Source organism: Thermobia domestica, chromosome 3 (assembly GCF_964235325.1).
Source record: "Thermobia domestica chromosome 3, izTheDome1.hap1.1, whole genome shotgun sequence".
NCBI lineage: Eukaryota > Metazoa > Arthropoda > Insecta > Zygentoma > Lepismatidae > Thermobia > Thermobia domestica.
The window spans coordinates 40,657,735-40,679,037 of record NC_137456.1 but is presented as its reverse complement, the minus strand read 5'-3'; the positions used below and the strand labels follow the sequence as shown (position 1 = coordinate 40,679,037).

Here is a 21,303-nt window from a genome sequence, read left to right as displayed (position 1 = left end):
AAACTTTGTTACTTAGATAATTTTTACTTTTTCGCTTTCAAGTGATATGATAAAAACCATAGAAGATTGCAGTAAATCTTAACATTATATCGCCTGTCATTTATGTTAACCCGCCCCGCTTCGCTGCGGTCATCCCGGTGCTGGCATATTGTAAAAGTGTCTGTAAAAATAAGCAAATCAATTAAAAAATTTTAAACAGAAGATTCAAGCTATTTTCCGCTGTATATCGCCTGTCATTTATGTTAACCCGCCGAGTGACACGGTCATGCGGGTTGCATATAAATACGTTTATTTTTACCTATGATGAACTAATAACAAAGGATTTGTACGTTATGGACACTTGAATGGTCAATTATCTCAAGACACTGGTAATTAAAAATTAAAGTGATATGATAAAAACCATCTAGGGTCCAAATCCCAATAACCCCCCAAAAATGAAAGAAATTGGTTCAGCCGTATTAGCGTGATGAGCGGACAAAGGATTTTGTACGTTCTCTTTTATATATATAGATTATGAGGTTTTATTTTATGTATATTATGAACACACAAACTTAGCTTTAAAAATTCTCTTTATACTGTAGACAACTTGTTACATTGCCTTCCTTTTTTTTCCTTTTCCTTCTTTATAACAACACATCAAGTTCAATATTACAGGGTGTTTCGAAATGAATATTGCGGTTTTAAGGCTTTTGTAGTATTTATTACATTTAACGTTCAATTGTAAGTAATATATCAAGTGAAAGATCACCTCAAACAGTTTTTTGCTATAAGTGTTCAATGTGAACACCATTCATCACACGGCACATATCACGTTGATAGGCGAGAAAGGCCCATAAATTTTCCGCTGAAATATAACACAAAACATATTCAATTTAGGGGAGTCTAGTTGCAACTGTACCATCTCATGGGGATTTGCTGACCCCAGATGCAAACATTATGAGTGTTAACATCGCCACTTAGGTGAAATATCGATTCATTACTGAAGACGACACGATCCAAAAAACCTTCATGGTGATACAGCAACATTTCATTTGCAAAATTGGCACGCAAACCGTAGTCTGGAGAGCTAGCAGCAACTGCAAACGATAGATTCTCCTCATAGACGGTTGCACTGTAAGTACACATTCAATCTTTGCAAAATGTAAGACACACAATGCTTTCTCCTCACTAGTCGCTATCTTTGCTATTAGCGCTTTCTAACGGCAGACAGAGGAAACAGTGCATGCACATGCGTGTGTACAGAACTGTTTGAGTTACTCTTTCATTTGATGTATTATTTATAATTGTAACTTAGAAGCAGTGATGACCAAATGGTGTCCCATGAGTACGTTTCATCTCACCCACAAATAAAAATAAAAGTTACTTTTTAAAACCATGCCTAACAGGAAGAGTGTAAGTAACTAACCATCATACTATACTGTAAATGAATATAGAGTTAATTTTTAACAGAGAAAATATTTCCTTGACCTTTTGGTTAGCAAGCCAATTTTCTATGGTTGGGCCGTTCGTACCGGGCCGAATTTAGAAGAATGCAAATTTCATACAGTTATCTTCAAATGAGGGGCCACGATGGCTCAGTGGTAGAGCGCTTATCTTTGATGCGTGGAGTCCCTGATTCGATCACCGGCCAAGTAATTTTGTGGTGGACAACGTGTCCGTGGATTTTCTCGAGGTACTCCAGTTTCCTCCCACTTTCTCATTACACTAATTCTTCCATCATCATTCACTTGCTAAGGCTCACCCAGCCTGTCTTAGCCTCACAGGCATAATCGTGGAACGTTAAACTGAATTATTTCACTTTTTTTCTTTCTTTTAATGTTCGTAACTCAGGTCCTAATTGATCTAAACACAGGAAACAAGCAGGATACACCGAACAGAATATATATTTTATATATATATATATAAAAGTACGACTTACGCACATTCGGTATACCACTGCCTCGGGAGGAGAGGGGGGAGAATAACTGAAAACGGCCTCCACGTTCAGTTCTATTCTTCAGGCCTGTGGAGCGTTATAAATTGACCTTCACTGATTTAGGGTCATTGGCTCCATAGAACCACCTATGAAAGTGTTAATACAGAACGGAATTTCTCGCTCATTTGATGTCTCATCCGTAGAATGTACCAGTAATGTTTTATTATCTCAAGTATCTTTTAAAATTTAGGATTTACATTTCAGGGCTTTCGGCCATTTAGCTCGTCACGTACGAAGGATGACGTTCCTCGGCGAACACACTATCTGGGAAAAAAGAAGGAAAGTGAGATTGGGGAACGAAGCGGACTGGGACCTATGATACCACCCTGGCACTTGCTTCGTGTGAATGAGGAAAACCCAGGAAAACCTCATGCAGAAAGCTGACCTGAAAAAGCCTTTTACACTTTTTCGACCGAGTACCTCCACCAGGAATCGAACCCGGGACCGCACGCACCGAAGGCGAGAGCGTTAGCGACTACGCTACACAGGACCACTCAAGTATCTTTTAATCAGGACTTTAATTCTGTGTTCTACTTTGAAGCATTGGAGTGATTACTGCTTTGCGCTAGTTTTTAAAAATTCAAGCAGGAAGAATGAAGTGGGAGTGAGTTCATTTGCTCCATATTCACATTTCATTCGAAATTAAAGTCAGGACCATGTGAAGCGAAACCAAACACCTTTGACCACTTAATTATGCAGACTTGTGTTCAGCTCGAATAGGAGGGAGTTTCAATAGTAGGTTTAAAATTGCTAACGCAAAATTATATAAATAGAACAGTATATGCGTGGTTAAGTATTTGCGCCTTCGCAATAGGCAGTTCAGGATTACAATTCTCAGGGCAGTCGTCCTGACTAGTTTTCAGAAGTCACTGCCCAATGCTTAAATAGCACTTTCAATATATAGAGGCAAGCTGACTTACTTCCAAATTTTCCTTCTCTTTGTTGTGAATGCTCCGACTCGTGTCCTTTAGAGCTCGAAGCTTAAAATTTGGGATCCTTAACTTGCGTATACAGGGTGTCTCCAAAATGAAATTTCGTGACTTTTTCATGACCTTTTCTTTACCAAATCATAAAATTTCATAACATTCTCAAGAGCGAATTTGGGTACGAATTAAGCCAAACTTTCATCCATGCGATAGAAGCGTGATTTGCTTGCGATTTGGTAGCGTCTAAAGCCGACTATAGACATTTTTGGTGGTGAATTTTTAGGTTTTATAGAACAAAATTTTCCAAATTGTACTTGCATTGTACATTTTCCAAAAGATTAAAAAAAAAAAAAAAAATCGTGACCCAAAAGCTAAATTTCGTGACTTTTTCTTGACTTTCATGACATTCGTGACCGACAGACACCTTGGTATAGAACATTCTCCTTCCTCACTTCCCAAATTTGAATGATTAGTGCACACACAACGGAGAATGAACGCACGAGAATAGATTAACAGAAATCTACGGAACTACTAACCTTTTCTGAGCTTCTAAATATTTCTTCACAGGTTCTGGCACACCACTCTCAAGGAATTTTCTTCGTGCTAACAGAACAGCCGGGTCTGCCTTTACTTTCTTCTTTCTAACGAACAAAGGAGCCAGTTTTACAGGTAAACCTGCAGGAAAATTAATTTAAGAAATTAATAAAATAAATATTATTTTATGACATAAATCACATTTCCAGGGTTTCCACAACAACAAAATGAAGATCGATTTCCCTGACACAACTTCTTATTTTCCCAGACATACATTCCTGAATATAAATGGGAAGATATAGGGTAAGTTCTATCATACACCTTTCTAACGACCTTCTCCATCCCCATACTCGTCCAACACACTCCTTTAATTACCATTTACATATTTGTTGTGTTCAATATGAGTAACTGTTTTTACACAAATTCTATCATGTAAGTACATAATAATATATGTGATACAGTACCACATACCTTGACATTGCACATTACTTTTTTTCTTGAAAAAAAAAAACAATAAAAAACAATATGACATGCAGTCAAAAATATATTGCCAACTCTCCCCGATACCTATTACTATCAGTTCTAAAATGAAATGAAATGAAATGCCATGGTTATGCCATCTAGGCTAAAGAAGTCGATGATGAGAAATGAATGAAATGGTGGAATGAAGAAACTGCAACCTTATTCCTCAGCACGAAATAGCAACACTGCATCACTGTCATCATGGGAATTCTGTATCATTGTCGTCCTCTTCACATGTTCAATCTGTACAACTGGATGTTAGATTGAAAAATGGATATATATATATATATATATATATATATATATATATATATATATATATATATATATATATATATATATATGCACATTTACGTTCCCTGACTTTCCATGACATTTTACGCAAAATGCATCGTTTCCCTAACAAGTTTTCATTTCCCTGATATTTCCTAATTTTCCAGAATGTGGAAGCCCTGCATTTCCTTTTTAATTACAAATTCCTTTCTCATCGTTCATTTGCACCTATCAGTCTCCAGCCTTTAAGAACACGACTGCGGAATATTAACGAACTGTACTATTTAAAACATTTAAAATTGTTCGCACTACAAACCACGAAGCGCTATGACAGCTTGATACATAGTCAGCACAAATCGACTCCCAAAAGCCTTCGCACTCAAATTTAATTATATCCAATTTATTAAGCTCTACAGCACTCTCATGACTGAATTATATCAATGATAATAAAGTTATTTTTATATATCTTTATTAGTTAATTTACAATTTCGCCAACGTTTTTAAAAGTTCAAAAAGTAACTCTCCTTTCTAATTACTATGGAAAGTATGACAACAATCGAAATTATAGGGTGTCCCAGGAAGAAGGGGCAATATTTCGGAAAATGATTGTATGGATGATTCTAAGCAAAAAGGTTCATATGAACGTGGATCCTAATCTCAACGGTTTGAGAGCTACAGGTTGTGAACCACTTTTGACTTCATGTTGCTTATTACTCACCCTGTATTTATTCTACAAAGGTGAGGCATTGCGGATTTGAAAGGTGATGGAATTTCCTTTCCAACGGTATTCAACATGTGACAGTGGTGTCTTTGAAAGGAAAGCTATTGAGGGAAATTTGGGAATTAGTGTTGCCATCCAATTCCCTTACAAAATTTTAACTTTCCTTCGATAACCCCCTTTTCAAAGATACCACTGCCACATGTTGCATACCGTTGGAAAGGTCATTCCATCACCTTTCAAATCCGCTATGTCCTGCCTCTGTAGAATAATTACACGGTTAACACTATGCAACTTAAAGTCAAAAATGGTTCACAATATGTAGCTCTCAAACCATTGAGATTAGGGCAAATGTTCATATGAACCTTTTTGCTTAGAATCACCCATACTTCCATTTCCCAAAATATTGCCCCTTCCTCCTGGGACACCCTGTATCTATTGCTATAGATATGACTCCTAAGAGAGGCGATGGGGACTTTTTTAGATTTTTTCTTTTCTTTTTTTTTCAGATCTCAGAAACTGTTAGTCGTAGACCTTGAAGTTTTGTACGAGTGCTCTCCACATACCACAGACTGACATTAAAAACAGTTTTCTCGCAATATGACGCCTAAAGAAAGACTTTATTTATTTATTTTATGCATCTTTCTGGGCATTGCCAGCATTTATGTCTCTAAACCCGTCATGTATGAGGGATGAAGTCCCTCGGTGAGCACACTATCCGAGAAAAGGGAAGGAAGAAAGCAGCCTGGGATCTGTATGTTAGGTACTATTTAGCTGGCGTGAATGAGGAAAACTTAGGAAAAACACCACTCAGAATGGTTCGCCTTAAAGAGTTGTTACCAGGGTGGAAAAAAATCATGATTTTTTTCAAAAAAATCATTTTTGTTGATTTTTTTGATTTAAATCGATTTTTTTGATTTAAATCAAATCTTTTTCTTCGTATAATACAAGTCGCGAACTGAAGAAAAAACATTAGGAATTAGTATTAAATGTTAATTATGTCATTTAAGTGAAAGTATTGGGTTTAAATTTTGAATTAATTCCCAATCATTAACCTATTTCAATCCCAAACAATGTTTCTTAAGCATTAAGGAAAAAGTACAGCAATGTATATCAACATGACACTTTTCTTTTCACGAAGGTTACTGATATTTGGCAGGGGCATATTTTTAAACAATTGGAACTAGCTAGCGGCACGAAATCCATATAAAGTACATAAATTTCGCCTAAAATTAACTAACTCACTCTATGACCTATGGAACCCGGAGGTTCAGTGCCATGTTCACAAAAGCTCTCCACTGACTTCTATCCTTAGTCAACTGGATCCCGTTTTTACTTTGTATTCCTATTTCTGCGAGATGCAACTTAATATTGTCCTCCCATTTGCGCCTAGGCTTCCTAATCGTCGTTTTCGGATTGGACTTCCAGTTAAAACTTTGAAAGCGTTCCTACTTTCTTCCATTCTCGCTACATGTCCTGCCCACCTGGGCCTCCAAGAGTTGATGACCCTAACAATGTTTGGTAAATGGTATAAATTATGCAGTTCCTCATCATGAAGTTTTCGCCATTCCTCATTTCCGTTCCTTTTGGTTCCGAATATCCGTTTCAGGATTTTATTCTCAATTACTTTGTCTGCGTTCTTCCCTCAGCGTAAGCGACCATGTTTCACAACCATACAGCACAACAGGCATAATTATGGTTTTATATATTTTAAAGCTTCAAAATCCTCGACACAATTCGCGACGATAAGAGATTTGGAACTGAATCATAACACGAATTCCCTGTAGGAATTTTCTGCAGGATTTCCAAAATAAAAAGATCAAGATGATCAGTTCCAGAAGAAACACTTATGATTGTTAAAAATATGCTTTATGTGACGTGAAAAACAGTTCAAATGCGAGTTGTCCGTGCATTTAAGACATCTATACATAGCAGGCACGTTTTTATACTTTTCTGTTGGCTATTTTATTTCCTCTGACAATTTTTCCTGCACAGGCACGGCAAATTTTTTGCGATCACATCGCAGATCGCGGCATGTTCTGCAATGGGGTCAAGTATCCACTTTATCAAAAGTGTTATTCGATATTTTAACGCATCCAAAATTTGTCGTATTACGATCCCGAGGAACTTCTTTGTGTTTAGTACATAAATTTCGCCCAAAATTTTAAAATCTAATTTTTTTTTCTTGTTTAGGATCGGACACCTCTAAATACGCCCCTATTATCTGGAAACAAACAAATAAACGTGTACACAAAAGAGTTTTCATCTTAAATGTCTATGGTGATTTCCCGTTGGAATAGAAATTTTAAAACCTTGTGTTACAAAGAGAAGAAAACAGGGCTCACCCGTAACCCGTTCAAACGGGATTTTCCCTGATCGTTCCCTACATGATAGTAGTAATTGCATGACTTGGCCTCACTTTTTGGCCCCTGGGTCCCTGCCTCAGGACCCATGGTCCCTGGTCGGGGTCAATGACCTAGGAGTACCTAGGACCACCCCCCTTAAATTTTTGGAAATTGCCAAATCTAAAAATTTGGTATGGTAGCCTAGGACCATAGTATGTACCTCTATCAGTATTGGGGGTCTATGTCGTTCCCCTTCATGGGTAAAAAATTGCCAAAAATTCAAATTTCGGGGGTTTTTGACCTAATTTATCCCCTTGGATGAGGTGTTATTACCCTATATGGTTATATGGGCGTATACAGGGGTCCATTCCCTTTCATAAGACATGGGTATATTAATGCACCCCTTGAAAAATTTGGGAGGGGTACCTTGGCCCACCCCTTAAATTTTGGAAATTGTCCAATTTCAACATTGGGTATTATAGTATAGGACCCTAATATGTACTATGATAAATTTGGGTGGTCCACCTCATTCCCTTTTAGGGGTACATAGGACCACCCCCCTTAAATTTTGGAAATTGCCAAGTCTAAAAATTTGGTGTGGTAGCCTAGAACCATAGTATGTACCTCTATCAGTATTGGGTGTCTATGTCGTTCCCTTTCATGGGTAAAAAATTGCCAAAAATTTAAATTTCGGGGTTTTTTGACCTAATTTATCCCCTTTGATGAGGTATTATTACCCTATATAGTTATATGGACGTATACAGGGGTCCATTACTTTTCATAACATATGGATATATTAATGCACCCCTTGAAAAATTTGGGAGGGGTACTTTGGCCCACCCCTTAAATTTTGGAAATTGACCAATTTAAACATTGGGTATTATAGTACAGGACCCTAATATGTATCATGATAAATTTGGGCGGTCCACCTCGTTTCCTTCCAGGGGCACAAAATTGCCAAAATATAAACGTAAGCAATACGTTATACCACGTGTTTGATTTTTGGTCGATTTTATCCCCTTTGATGAGATGTTATTACCTTATATGGTTATATGGTCATGTATAGGGGTCCATTCCCTTTCATAAGATATCGGTATATTTGTACACTCCTTTAAAAATTTGGGAGAGGTACTTTGGCCCACCCCTTAAATTTTGGAAATTGCCCAATTTAAACATTTGGTATTATAGTACTGGACCTTAACATGTATTATGATAAATTTGGGTGTTCCACCTCGTTCCCTTTTAGGGGTACAAAATTGTCAAAATATAAACGTAAGCAATACGTTGTACCACGTGTTTGGTCTTTTGGCCCAATTTATCCTCTTGGATGAGGTTCTATTACCTTATATGGTTATATGGTTATGTATAGGGGTCTATTCCCTATCATAAGACATAGGTACATTTGTGCACTCCTTTAAAAATTTGGGAGGGGTACTTTGGCACACCCCTTAAATTTTGGAAATTGACCAATTTAAACATTTGGTATTATAGTACTGGACCTTAACATGTATTATGATAAATTTGGGTGTTCCACCTCGTTCCCTTTTATGGGTACAAAATGTCAAAATATAAACGTAAGCAATACGTTGTACCACGTGTTTGGTCTTTTGGCCCAATTTATCCTCTTGGATGAGGTTCTATTACCTTATATGGTTATATGGTTATGTATAGGGGTCTATTCCCTATCATAAGACATAGGTACATTTGTGCACTCCTTTAAAAATTTGGGAGGGGTACTTTGGCACACCCCTTAAATTTTGGAAATTGACCAATTTAAACATTTGGTATTATAGTACTGGACCTTAACATGTATTATGATAAATTTGGGTGTTCCACCTCGTTCCCTTTTAGGGGTACAAAATGTCAAAATATAAACGTAAGCAATACGTTGTACCACGTGTTTGGTCTTTTGGCCCAATTTATCCTCTTGGATGAGGTTCTATTACCTTATATGGTTATATGGTTATGTATAGGGGTCTATTCCCTATCATAAGACATAGGTACATTTGTGCACTCCTTTAAAAATTTGGGAGGGGTACTTTGGCACACCCCTTAAATTTTGGAAATTGACCAATTTAAACATTTGGTATTATAGTACTGGACCTTAACATGTATTATGATAAATTTGGGTGTTCCACCTCGTTCCCTTTTATGGGTACAAAATGTCAAAATATAAACGTAAGCAATACGTTGTACCACGTGTTTGGTCTTTTGGCCCAATTTATCCTCTTGGATGAGGTTCTATTACCTTATATGGTTATATGGTTATGTATAGGGGTCTATTCCCTATCATAAGACATAGGTACATTTGTGCACTCCTTTAAAATTTTTGGGAGGGGTACTTTGGCCCACCCCTTAAATTTTGGAAATTGCTCATTTTATATATTTGGTATTATAGTACCGGACCTTAACATGTATTATTATGATAAATTTGGGTGTTCCACCTCGTTTCCTTTTAGGGGTACGAAATTGCCAAATTTTAGTACAACCACGTGTTTGGTCTTTTGGCCCAATTTGTCCTCTTGGATGAGGTCCTATTACCTTATATGGTTATATGGTTATGTATAGGGGTCCATTACCTATCATAAGACATAGGTACATTTGTGCACTCTTTAAATTTTTTGGGAGGGGTACTTTGGCCCACCCCTTAAATTTTGGAAATTGCTCATTTTATATATTTGGTATTATAGTACCGGACCCTAACATGTATTATGATAAATTTGGGTAGTTCACCTTGTTCCCTTTCATGCGTAAAAAAATTGCCAAATTTTACTACAACCACGTGTTTGGTATTTTGGTTCACCCCTTGGATGAGGTCCTATTACCTTATATGATTATATGGTTATGTATATTGGTCCATTCCCTATTATAAGACATGGGTATATTGATGCACCCTTTAAAAAATTTGGGAGGGGTATCTTGACTCATCCATTCAGTTTTAGAAATTGATTAATATAAGCATTTGGTATCTTCGTACAGGTCTTCAATATGTACCACTATAAATTTGGATGGTCCACATCGTTCCCTTTCATGGGTAAAGAACTACCAAAAATCAAATTTCGGATGTTATTGACCCCTATTTAATACGTTATATGGTTTATTACCTCTATATGTTTATGTTCTCTTTTAAATTTGGGAATTATCAAATAACAAAATTCGGTAAACGTTTTCTAGGACCCATTGGTATTCCTCTTATGGCCAAATATTCAAAATTTAAAGGTTATTGACCGGCTTTATAATTGAAAAAGTACAGGATTTATTACTTTTTCATAAGACACAGGTGTATTTGTGTACCAATCTTAAATTTTGGGAGGGGTACATTTCTTATTGTCATATCAATAATTGGTAATTGTTCTTTGGGTAAATCATTGTGATCACGTGATCAGTTATTGACCTATGATGGGATTAGGAGTCCAGGACATTGGTACATTGAAACTTTGTAGGATAATTTGAGAATGCGTCATTGGTATTGATTATTCCCCGCCAAATATAAACGTAAGCAATACGATGTACCACGTGATTGACCTTGATGAGGTAGTGTACAGGGATACATAGCTATCCTTATTGAATCTTATGACTCATAGTCTTAAGGGAATACATGCTACAACACTGGCAAAGTTATTGTTAATGCAATTTCATTGGTTGATCACTATCTTTCCTGCAATCTGATTGGTTGATCACTATCTTTCGTGCAATCTGATTGGTTGCTGATTTTCAAATCTTTGCTGTATTCAGTTTTAAGTTTTGTTGTTTGAAATTTTTTGTTTAAAATTTTGTTTGAGATTTTTTCGTTTGAAATTTTTGTTTGAAATTTTTTTCGTTTCAAATTTTTTGTTTGCAAATTTTTGTTCGAAAATTTTGTTTAAAATTTTTTGTTTGGAATTTTTCGTTTCCAAATTTTTTGTTTGAAATTTTTTGTTTCAAAATTTTGTTTGAATTTTTTTTCGCTTCAAAATTTTTTCGTTTGAAATTTTTAAAAATTTTTCGTTTCAAAATTTTGTTTCAAAGATTTTTTGTTCTAAATTTTTGTTTCAAAGTTTGGTTTGACATTTTTAAAAGTTTGTGCACTCATTAGTAAAGAACCGGAACTGTTTAGAGCAAAAACCTCTGGCAACATTGTGGTGCAATAGTACATGTCAGAACATGATAATGAAACGTCATCAGTTTTGCATCATATATAAGTATCGTTCGCGTTAGTATTCATGATAACATCATCATGGCTACTTGTCTGCAGTTTCAAAACACACGTGATGTGATGAAATCATTTACCAAGATTACTGATTTACAACAGAATGTACCTTATAGAATCTTAGCTAGCCAAATGATCCCTACAGAGTTTGGATTAAGAATCGTAGTGAAGCTTGAAAATGATAAGAATATAATTTTACCAGCAAGATATTTACCCATGGAAGCATCAAAACAAGAAGAACTGCTGCGTTTCTTAAATACTGGATCTGTATCTTTATGCTATAAAAGACTCTTGGGTCGAAGTCATCAATTTGAATTTAGTACACAGCCGGATTCGTCAGCAATTGTGATGAAATCATGAATTCAAACATCAACACATCAGACATAGTTGTATGAATGTGGTTGCTCGGCATGACGTCAGTAACTGTGATGAAACCATGAATTCAAATGTCAGCACATTCCTTTCCAATGACGTCAGTCGTAGTTCTATAAATCAACCAATACACTGTCATCCCACGAAATCATTTGAGCAAGTGCTTTTCAGGAGGAAAGATGTGTACTTCTAACGATAAAGAGTTCATCTTCGCAAGCTATTATCCAATAAACAAAACATGTGATGATTGGTATCAGTGCTAGAACATTTGACCCAGTGATTCGATTGGGCAAAGCAGAACAATTTGGTGTACAACTGAACTGTGAAGAATGGCACGAATCGACCAAATGAACGATGAGCTAAATGTGACCATAGTCAAATCATTAGGCTCAAATCATGAAGTGGTGATGCGTACAGTCCTCGAAGAGAAGATGGTGCTGTTACGTAAAAAGAGTACATTTCATGTCCCTCGCAACATGGTGTATCTAACGGAAACTGAATGGAACAAATTTATAAACGTATTTCAGTGTGTGAAACATGCAGTGGAAGTGTGCAACAAAACTAGTATATTCCTGAAAAAGTACTATTTTGAAAAATGTGTTATGCATATTGTACAACATGTATCTAGATATTGTGATGGTTGTCAACATCGTTCGTGGGTGCATACCTGTATTGATAAACAGTTTATTTGTGATCAAATGGACATTGAGTTTCCACCAATTGATATTGCATTAGACCTTAAAAGACTTCAATTGGAATTAAAATTATATGCTAAAGACAAACTAGTGCAAGAAGTTCAAAATACATTGTATCGACAATATCCAGAACCACTATCTGGTATGGATGTATGTGGAGTGTAATAAAATGATCCATTTCAATGAATTGTGTTTTTTCATTTCAAGTACAACCCCAGGTTCTGACGTGTACTATTGCACCACAATGTTGCCAGAGGTTTTTGTTCTAAACAGTTCCAGTTCTTTACTAATAAGTGCACAAACTTTTAAAAATGTCAACTCAAACTTTGAAACAAAAATTTCAAACAAAAATCTTTGAAACAAAATTTTGAAACGAACTGTATTGATAAACAGTTTATTTGTGATCAAATGGACATTCAGTTTCCACCAATTGATATTGCATTAGACCTTAAAAGACTTCAACTGGAATTAAAATTATATGCTAAAGACAAACTAGTGCACGAAGTTCAAAATACATTGTATCGACAATATCCAGAACCACTATCTGGTATGGATGTATGTGGAGTGTAATAAAATGATCCATTTCAATGAATTGTGTTTTTTTCATTTCAAGTACAAACCCATATTCTGACGTGTACTATTGCACCACAATGTTGCCAGAGGTTTTAGTTCTAAACAGTTCCGGTTCTTTACCAAACTTTAAAAATGTCAAACCAAACTTTGAAACAAAAATCTTTGAAACAAAAAAATTTGGAAACGAAAAAAATTCAAACAAAAAATTTCAAACGAAAAAAATTCAAACAAAATTTTGAAGCGAAAAAAAATTTCAAACAAAATTTTGAAACAAAAAATTTCAAACAAAAAATTTGTAAGCAAGAATTTTCAAACAAAAATTTCAAACGAAAAAATCTCAAACAAAATTTTGAAACAAAAAAATTTGGAAACGAAAAAATTTTGAAACAAAAAATTTCAAGCAAAAAAATTTACGTTTCACGGTTAACCGTCAAACTTTATCCGGTTTTTAACTATTCGATTAACAAATAAACGGTTTTGATCATAGTGCAAAATGTTGAACGAAACCAAGATTTTTAAATGTTAAACAAAACTTAAAACTGAATACAGCAAAGATTTGAAAATCAACAACCAATCAGATTGCACGAAAGATAGTGATCAACCAATCAGATTGCAGGAAAGATAGTGATCAACCAATGAAATTGCATTAACAATAACTTTGCCAGTGTTGTAGCATGTATTGCCTTTCGTCTATGAGTCATAAGATTCAATAAGGTTAGCTATCAGATTTCAAATCAATCACCACCAATGATCTTAGACTATGAGCTGTGACTAAAGTTCAATGTATTGTTTCAAATTTCGCACCTTATGTTAAAATTCTGTTTATCACCATTCCCAAATTTAAAGAATACTTCTCTTGATATACCTAAGTCTTAGAGTTAATCATATCATTATATGTTCAATAAGGTCAATAATGTCCGTCAATTGTTTACCTGAGTAGAACCAACTGTTTTCTAGAAGTGTGTGTGTACTCAAACTTAAGAAGTACCACAACAAAGGAAATGAATCCCTGTACACTACCTCATCAAGGACAATCACGTGGTACAACGTCTTGCTTACGTTTATATTTGGCGGGAATAATCAAAACCAATGACGCATTATCAAATTATCCTACAAAGTTTCAATGTACCAATGTCCTGGACTCCTAATCCCATCATAGGTCAATAACCGATCACGTGATCATAATGATTTACCCAATGAATGAGATACTATCCAATTTTAAGAACAATTACCAATTATTGATACGACAATAAGAAATGTATCCCTTCCAAAATTTAAGATTGGTACACAAATACACCTGTGTCTTATGAAAAAGTAATAAATCCTGTACTTTTTCAATTATAAAGCCGGTCAATAACCTTTAAATTTTGAATATTTGGCCATAAGAGGAACACCAATGGGTCCTAGAAAACGTTTACCGAATTTTGTTATTTGATAATTCCCAAATTTAAAAGGGAACATAAACATATAAAGGTAATAAACCATATAACGTGCTAAATAGGTGTCAATAACCTCCGAAATTCGATTTTTGGTAGTTCTTTACCCATGAAAGGGAACGATGTGGACCATCCAAATTTATAGTGGTACATATTGAAGTCCTGTACTATGATACCAAATGCTTATATTAAAACAATTTCTAAAACCGAGTGGATAAGCCAAGATACCCCTCCCAAATTTTTCAAGGGGTGCGTCAATGTACCCATGTCTTATGATAGGAAATGAACCCATATACATGACCATATAACCATATAAGGTAATAGAACCCCATCAAAGGGAAGAAATTGGGCCAAAAACCAAACGCATGGTACAACATATTGCTTATGTTTATATTTTAGTAATTTTTACCCATGAAAGGGAACAAGATGGACCACCCAAATTTATCATGATACATGTTGAGGTCATGTACTATGATACCGAATGCTTAAATTGGAAAATTTCCAAAATTTAAGGGGATATGAAATGGACCCCTATACATGATCATATAACCATATAAGGTAATAGGACCTCATCCACGGGGATAAATTGAGCCAAAACCAAACACGTGGTTGTACTAAAATTTGGCAATTTCGTACCCATCAAAGGAAACGTGGTGAACCACCCAAATTTATAATAATATATATTAGGGTTCTATACTATAATACCAAACATGTAAAAGGGGCAATTTCCAAAATTAAAGGGGTGGGCCAAAGTACCCCTCCCAAATTTTTAAAGGAGTGCACAAATGTACCTATGTCTTATGATAGGGAATAGACCCCTATGCATAACCATATAACCATATAAGGTAATAGAACCTCATCCAAGGGGATAACTTAGGTCAAACCAAACACGTGGTACAACGTATTGCTTACGTTTATATTTTGGCAATTTGTACCCCTAAAAGGGAACGAGGTGGACCACCCAAATTTATCATAATACATGTTAGGGTCCGGTACTATAATACCAAATGTTTTAAATTGGGCAATTTCCAAAATTTAATGGGGTGGGCCAAAGTACCCCTCCCAAATTTTTAAAGGAGTGCACAAATATACCCATATCTTATGAAAGGTAATGGACCCCTATACATGACCATATAACTATATAGAATAATAACACATCATCAAAGGGGATAAAATCGACCAAAAACCAAACACGTGATATAACGTATTGCTTACGTTTATATTTTGGCAATTTTGTACCCCTAGAAGGAAGCGAGGTGGAGCACCCAAATTTATCATGATACATATTAGAGTCCTGTACTATAATACCCAATGTTGAAAATGGGCAATTTCCAAAATTTAAGGGGTGGGCCAAGGTACCCCTCCCAAATTTTTCAAGGGGTGCATTAATATACCCATATGTTATGAAAGGGAATGGACCCGTGTATACGCCCATATAACCATATAAGGTAATAACACCTCATCAAAGGGGATAAATTAGGTCAAAAACCCCCGAAATTTGAATTTTTGGCAATTTTTTTACACATGAAAGGGAACGACATAGACCCCCAATACTGATAGAGGTACATACTATGGTCCTAGGCTACCACACCCAATTTTTAGATTTGGCAATTTCCAAAATTTAAGGGGTGGGCCACGGTACCCCTCCCAAATTTTTCAAGGGGTGCATTAATATACCTATGTCTTATGAAAGGGAATGGACCCTTGTATACGCCCATATAACTATATAAGGTAATAGGACCTCATCCAAGGAGATAAATTAGGCCGAAAACCAAACACGTGGTATAACGTATTGCTTACGTTTATATTTTTGGCAATTTTGTACCCCTAAAAGGGGACGAGGTGGACCACCCAAATTTATAGTGATCCATATTAGCGTCCTATACTATAACACCAAATGTTTAAATTGGGCAATTTCTAAAAATGAAGGGGTGGGCCAAGGTACCCCTACCAAAAATTTAAAGGGGTGCATTAATATACCCATGTCTTATGAAAGGTAATGGACCCCTATACATGACCATATAACTATATAGGATAATAACACCTCATCAAAGGGGATAAATTAGGTCGAAAATCAAACACGTGGTACAACGTATTGCTTACGTTTATATTTTGGCAATTTGGTACCCCTAGAAGGGAATGAGGTGGACCACCCCAAATTTATCATGATACATATTAGGGTCCGGTACTATAATACCAAATGTTTAAATTGGGCAATTTCCAAAATTTAAGGGGTGGGCCAACGTACCCCCTCCCAAATTTTTCAAGGGGTGCATTAATATACCCATATGTTATGAAAGGTAATGGACCCCTGTATACGCCCATATAACTATATAGGGTAATAATACCTCATCAAAGGGGATAAATTAGGTCAAAAACCCCCGAAATTTAAATTTTTGGCAATTTTTTACCCATAAAAGGGAACGACATAGACACCCAATACTGATAGAGGTACATACTATGGTCCTAGGCTACCACACCCAATTTTTAAATTTGGCAATTTCCGAAATTTAAGGGGGGTGGTCCTATGTACCCCTGCCAAAATTTAGGGGGTGGGCCAAGGTACCCCTGCCAAAATTTAGAGGGGGTGGTCCTAGGTACCCCTAGGTCATTGACCCCGGGCCAAGGTCATTGACCTTTGACCTATGACGTCACAAAGGTCGGGGTCAAAGTCCAAATTTTCCTATAGTCAGGCCCTTACTACTATGATACTAGTTTTCATACTGTGCTTACATACATTTGAGTCTCATTGTATTATGATTATTATCTTCCATAATCGAAATAACAGAAGAGAAACGGGATTTTACTTACTTTCACTTTAAATTAATTCATTTCGGAATTTGATTTAAATCAACGATTTTTATTTAAAAAATCAAGTGATTTAAATCTTGATTAAAATCGTGATTTAAATCAGACTGATTTAAATCAATCCACCCTGGTTGTTACACCTCTGCGATCGAATGTCCTCACTGTAGCAAAGGGCCCAAAGGAGAGAAGGGTATGAAGAACTGATCAGAGTATCATAGTCTGTATACAAATCAGTTCAAGGCGGTCCGTTGTTACATGGATGATAAGAGTAGTGTCTATCGTGCTTCAAGCTTCGACTGTCACATCTTCAAAATAAATCTGATTGGGGGTGAGGAAAACAAGAATCCTCCTGCACTAGATCACGAAGAAATTTGTTACGGCACTAATTCGCGACATTTGGACATTTTGGAATATCTGAATGAAATCTTTTTATAAAAGAAACATTAGTTGGAATGTCTTCAAGCTTACCAGCTCGGACAAACGAAATCTTTCAGTTTACCGTGCCACGATATGCCCTTTAGGCTAAGGGAAACAATGATTAACGCAGTGAATCATGATGGAAAAAGTGGTGGAATGAGAAAGTAGGAGGAAACGGGAGTACCGCGAGAAAACCAATCCATGAACAGATGTTGTCCATCACATACTTTGTCGGAGATCGAAACAGGGAGCTCACGCATTAGAGGTAATCGGTCTGCTATTAAGCCACCGTGCCCATCCTTTCGGGTACGAGACAAAGCAAAACACGATATTTCGAAACACATACCTTTGTCATCGAGATCAATGACAACTTTCGACAAGTCTTCCCTTGAGATGAGTGAACAGTCAAAGAAAAAGGGAAAATGTCGTAACAAACAGTGGTCAGTATTTGTCGTCGATAGAAGTTTTACCTTTTCTGCTCCACATTTTAGTTATTGGAGTGATCGCTATAGAGTTATTAGGAAGTCGAGGACCAGTATAGTTCGGTAAGTCAACCTAAACCAGCTGCCATGCTAATTCTTACTTAAACTTGGGCTTAAATGCAAACTGGACTGTTACCAATCAGCTAAGCAACCCGGAAAACTATCAGGAATCCCATTCTCTTTCCCCCCAAAATTTCCAGAACGTTTCCAGTACAAATCATCAATTTTCCAGAACTTCCACACAGGAAGGTATAACAGGATTGCAATTGTAGATACAAAACTCTCAACAGTGAAATGAAAAGTACAGTAGCTTATGCAGTGAATATTAATGCAAGTACAGTATTGCAGGTACACAATGATTACGCTTCAAAGCGAAGCGTAATCTGCTGCTTTTTTTTAATTTTTTTTTTTTTTTGGTCGCCTTCCTACTTCCCTTATAACCACCAGATCCACTCATATCTAGCACATGTATTTTCATTCTTTCTACATGACATTGTAATTGTGCACCGAACAAATTTACAAATAACACAATCTACTTTTCGTACATGGCATTTTCATTGCGTGGAAAAAAAAAAAAGGAATTATACTACAAGTTTTTCAACTGAGTAAGGAGTTGTGTAACAATCTCTTTCTTCTTTAGCGAAGCAGCTCAACGGATAGCATTTGACTTTGTCAATAAAGTAAAGCAAGACTTCTGTTTTGCTTCAAGTGCAGGCTGGTTTGCTTTGCTTCAGTCTTCAGAGCTTCACTTGTTTCCATCATTTTCTCTCTCTCTCTCTCTCTCTCTCTCTCTCTCTCTGCAGCTGCTGTACATTTTCACTTATCTCTTTCCTCTTGACTTTCTCTTTCACCAGTTCTTATTTTCTACAGCTCTGCTATATAGCGCTGCCTTGCATGGAAGGCAGGATAAGGCAGGATGCAGCATTCCTTTGGTGATGTTAATTGAAGGAAGGTCTTTATGGGAAATGTTACACCAATCTATGGAGGATTGCTATTGGTACAAAGCACAGTTTCTGGAAGATAGTGCTAGTGAAAACAGCATCCAAGAATGGGGTGACAGACTAGCGGATGAAAGAAGAGAGAAGTTCTCCCAGCCAACAACCAATCACCCATGCATGTAGCATCATGTCAAAATATTATTCAGCATAAAAATGGGAATAGCAAACAAAAATAGCTATCAATTAAAATCTTCATTCTAATTATGGAAATCTGACATTCAGTATCTCTGTAAATTTCAAGGACAGAAATGCATTTTCAAGGACATTTCCAGGACAAAATCAATTCAAGGACATTTCCAGGTTTTTCAGGACGAGTGGGAACCCTGACTATAGATTCGATATTATTGTCGGTCATTTTGAACATTTCATTTTTCACTCCGCATCCCACGTCAATGGGCAGTTGAAGATGAGCTTAAACAGTATGGAAAGTGTCACTATTCATTTCAGCAACAATGAAAGCTCTATTTTTACATCGTCATCTCCTCCGAATCGCCCTATAGGTGCTCGAGTTGTCCTGCCCGCAGTACGGCATTGGGAATGTCGCTATTCATCTCAGCAATTTCGAGACCTATTGATTCGACTCTAATATAGTTTTTATTAGTATTATCCTCTTCCCTTGCCGTAGGAGTGCTAGGGGTGTCTTATCCCAATGTATCTGTTTCCACATTGTAAGTCAATGTATACTAAGTTTGGGAATTTGCTCCAGGCGTCCCAATTATGCTTAAATACACACGCATATATACATTTATATATAATATATAAATTATATATAACAGTTTTTTTTTTGCGATTTTTAACCCCCTCCTTCCTATATTGAGTAACGTTCTTTAGACCTGGCACCTCTTAACATACATCTATGTAAGTACTATATTTCAGCTCGATCGACTGAGTACTTTTTGCTGCAGTGAAGTGTAATTGTTATATTCGTTATTCCCTGGGAAGATACTTCTTGCAGGTGAATAAATAAATAATTAAAAAAAACTCTACTGACCACAGAACAATAAAAAACTGCTCAGTGTGGAACTGAATACACGCCTCTCCCCTCCCTCTGCTTCAGCTTTTCAAATTTCAAATAATTTCAAAGTACAGCTCTGCGACTCAAAACTACTTTTATTTTCTTCTTTTCATAAATTTTCTCTATTAATTTGAAAATTTTCAAGATTTGATAACAAAATTCATGGTTTACTTCGTTTTTTTTCCCCGGTATACAAAAACCCATGGCTTATTCACGGTTGAGTGGGCACCCTGGATAAGACGGGATTCTTTGAAACACCTAAAACCATGTAAAGAGTAGTCAAATGTTTTCTTGTTCTAAGATGTTGAAATGTGTATGAATATTCTCTATATATCCTAACTGTGTAGCACAGAGTTTATATTATTTCTACTCCGACTGATTAGATTTTTAACTATCATTAGCCTACCAACTTCTTATGAAGCACTCCGCATATTGCCATGAAATTTGTATACTATATATTTAGCGTACAGAATATGAATATCCTATGCGATATACCGACCTGGCTAGTTTCGAAACTGCGAGAAGACATTAAAGGAAAAATTATTTAAAAGCGATTGTATGAAAATGTACCTAACTTAAATCAAACTAGCATCTATAACTATTTTGGAACCAGAAAAATTTCGTGTATCTTTCAAATATAATCTATAAATCTTATTCTTCGTGTGCGAAGATTGGACATTCTGCTGATATATTGTAAAATGTACATTACCTTGTCCATCCTGGGGCTTCATACGTTTCTTCTCATTTTCCAGTATCTTCGAAGCAGCTATTTTCAACTTCCCCTTCGCCTTAAGTTTTAGCTTTGTTTTTTTAATATGCTTTGCTTTTTTAAGGACTACACTGGCCACCTTCTGTTGAATAGACTTCACCTCAGTACATCTCCGAACTGCGCCTCTGCGAGGAAAACACAATACATTTAACCAGTACTGTAAAATATTTATAACGTTCATTACAACTTAGTCAAAAGATTCGAAAATACTTCGTATAAATAAATTTATTTATCGTTAAAATATTCAAATACAGTG

At 36.1% G+C, this 21,303-nt stretch overlaps 1 protein-coding gene across 1 annotated transcript in view; it reads right to left on the bottom strand.

The window, feature by feature from the left end:
• Nucleotides 1-21,303, bottom strand: part of elg1 (enhanced level of genomic instability 1) — a 72,412-nt gene that overhangs the window by 34,980 nt on the left and 16,129 nt on the right. The window contains exons 4-5 of the mRNA XM_081750705.1: nt 20,988-21,172; nt 3,438-3,576 (exon numbers count right to left, since the gene is read on the bottom strand). Of these exons, the coding sequence (XP_081606831.1) occupies nt 3,438-3,576; nt 20,988-21,172 (324 nt within the window). The remainder of the gene's footprint in view (nt 1-3,437; nt 3,577-20,987; nt 21,173-21,303) is intronic.